Here is a 3031-nt window from a genome sequence, read left to right as displayed (position 1 = left end):
CTTTCCCTATGTCTCCCTTATGCTGTTGTAACTACAAGTTACACTGACTGTTTCATCTTTCCAGCATCTTCAAGGTGTGCAGTGCTCTCTTCATTCAAGTGTTTTAGATGATTCTTCAGTTGATGTCTGTCTACAAGTGGTCATTTTACTGAGTTGAGACTCAATGGGAGTAGGTTTCAACTAACTACAGAGCCCTTCTTACAAAAGTGCTGTAGCAATGACAATGTATATATTTTCCATGCTGTTTGCTTCAAAGATCTCAGGAATAATAACCACATTATAATGTGTGTACTCACATTCTGTTTGATTATCTGAATTTTGCATCTTATTTATTTTTGAAACAGGAAAGAATAATCACTGCCTGCTTCAGTCGTTTTCAGAGTAGTTGGTCATTGTAAAAAGGAGGTTTCTCCAATTTTTGATGTTCCACCTGCCAGAATGAAAACAAAAATCCAGCTGCCACAATCATGTTCTGTTATTCTTGGTTCCAGGTCAAACTTCCCTTTCCTGTAGATCAAATCACAGATCTTCCAAGGAATGATTTCCAGATGATGATTAAGATGCACAAGCTAACCTCAGAGCAGTTAGAGTTCATTCACGACGTCCGCCGGCGCAGCAAGAACCGCATCGCGGCCCAGCGCTGCCGCAAGAGGAAGCTGGACTGTATTCAGAACTTAGAATGTGAAATCCGCAAACTGGTGAGTTGGCCCGCCCTTTGCTGTCAGCAACCTGGAGTGACCGGGGCTGATGTAAGGTTACAGTAGTGAAGGCCGGAGAGGTAGAGAGAAGGCCACCGTTCAGGGAAGTTCGAGTTGATTTTTAAACGAGTTCTCAACAAAAATAATAGCTTTATATCTGTAATGCGTGTGTCTGTGCAGGTGTGTGACTGTTCGTCAGTATTTTATATCTTTTAGCCATCCGTATATTTTTTTTTGACGTATTTATTGACGTATAGTTGATTTACAGTGTTGTGTTAATTTCTCTGTACAGCAAAGCGACTCAGTTATACGTATATATATTCTTTTTCATATTCTTTTCCATTATGGTTTGTCACAACATATTGAATATAGCTCCCTGTGCTCTACAGTAGGACCCTGTTGTTTATCCATTCTATATATAATAGTTTGCCTCTGCTAATCCCAAACTCCCATTCCTTCCGTCCCCTAGAGGTGCTTCTTTTTTATTTTCCATTCAACATGTGCTGAGAGCTAACATTTACTGCATGCATATGTGGACCAGATATTATTCTAATCTCTTTCTGTAGGTGATCACATGTAATCCTCACATCAACCCTATGATTTAGGTTCTACTTTATCTCCATTTACAAAGGCGAAAACCGTAGTGCAGAGAGGTTAGGTAACTCCCCACTATGTGGCAGAGCTTGAATGCAAACCCAGCTGCCTGATTCCAAATCTTGTTATTTGCACTGCTTTCTCCCACCTCCCATGGAGGAGTGTAGGTTAGAAGCAGGACACCAGCCTACCACCAGGGGTCGCCCAGCCACGTGATCTCTTGAAGCCCTTCACAGCCCCAGGGTCTCGAATTCTGCCTCAAAGTGGCTGTCACCTCCTCCCTGTGCCTGAGAGTATTTTGTCTCGGGGAATAATCTCCCATCTCCCACGCCTCCCCCTCACTCAGAGCTCTGCACTCCCTTCTCCTTGATAAGCAACCTTAAGCTGCAGGAAGTAAATCCAGGTGGCCTCTGGCTCCTGACTGTACCCTTGAAGGCGACTGACGCAACTTCATTCAGCTCAGCCTTTCTGCCGGCCAAATCCTGGAAACTCATCCCACGTGCCCTGTCTGTGTCAGGCTGAAGAAGAGGGAGGCCACGGACTGTGGTCATGATCTAAGTTTGGGTCTTCAGGCTATACGTGGCGGTCCTTTGCCTCCTGGTAAGCCGTTGTCCTAACGAGAACCTAAGAGCAAAATAAGACATTTGAGAAGCCGACGTAAATGTTACCTGTTATCAAGATAGTCCTGGACCTCGGGGTCTTTTTTTTCGTTTTCTCTTAATTTAATTAACACCAACCAAGCAGGGAAAATGTGCCCATGTTCAGTGGCTGCCATCACCTACAAAATAAAGGCCAAGCTCCTTAGCAAGATGCACTGTGTTCTCCGTGATTCGGTCTACCCTCCAGCATCACCGTCCTCTCCCTTCTTGGAACTGGACCCCCAATAAAATCAAACTGGATGCACTTCCCCTCAGCCCCATCTCCTGCTGTTTTCTACCTGTGTGCTCATGCCTCTGCTATTTCTCCTCTACCTCGGACAGTCCTCGGCTGTTTTTTTCTCTGACTACGTCCTTTGTTCCTTAAGAGTCAGGTTACTGTCACCTCTCCAAAAAGCCCCTTTCCTGAGTCCCTGGTGAAGCTGAGCACCTGTCCTCAGGGCCCTGATCTGACCTCTGGCTTCATACTTACCACATTAGTCTTGCATTATCTGTGTATGTGTCTGTCTCCTCAGCCCTGGCCCTAGACTGTAGGTTCCTCACAACAAGACAAGTCTTGAGAAGCCTCTCATGTTGCCCTAAAATGTATTAGAAATTGTGACTGAGTCATGAGATTACAAATTCCTTCTTTCCTTCAGATTTTTCTTTAATGTTGTTTTAGCAACAACAAAAATGTTTAATTTAAGCCAACATAAGGAAGCAAGTTATTGCTGCTGATGAGTGTGGGTCTTTGGAAAGCCTGCTGGGCTTAGGTGGGGACCCAAGCAAGGCTGAGCCTGCTGGGTATAAGGTTTCGGGGCCTTAAGCACATGTCTATAGTAATTCGGGCCCTACACTCTTTTTCAGGTACGAGAATAACTATAATCATCCATATTTGAGAAACGCCTGATTTTTTGTAATTAGCACTCTTCTCTGTGTAATTTTGTAATACTGAGCAAATAGGAAAGTCTAAGCCATACCCCTGGCAGATACCTCAAGCTCTTTGCTAATATTGTTCGGTTGAGAAACCAAGAAGGCATCTCCTATTTCTCCCCCTGCTTTTTTGGAAACCCCTTGAGTAATGTGCTGCATTTCCCTGCTGAA

The 3031-nt window shown here is 44.3% G+C and overlaps 1 protein-coding gene across 1 annotated transcript in view; it reads left to right on the top strand.

The window, feature by feature from the left end:
• Positions 1-3031, top strand: part of BACH2 (BACH transcriptional regulator 2) — an 85035-nt gene that overhangs the window by 77896 nt on the left and 4108 nt on the right. The window contains exon 4 of the mRNA XM_007466262.1: positions 492-698. Coding sequence (XP_007466324.1) covers positions 492-698 — 207 coding nt within the window. The remainder of the gene's footprint in view (positions 1-491; positions 699-3031) is intronic.

The sequence above is a fragment of the Lipotes vexillifer genome, unplaced genomic scaffold, assembly GCF_000442215.2.
Source record: "Lipotes vexillifer unplaced genomic scaffold, Lipotes_vexillifer_v1.1 scaffold1242, whole genome shotgun sequence".
In the NCBI taxonomy this organism is placed as follows: domain Eukaryota; kingdom Metazoa; phylum Chordata; class Mammalia; order Artiodactyla; family Lipotidae; genus Lipotes; species Lipotes vexillifer.
This window is presented reverse-complemented; position numbering and strand designations above follow the sequence as displayed.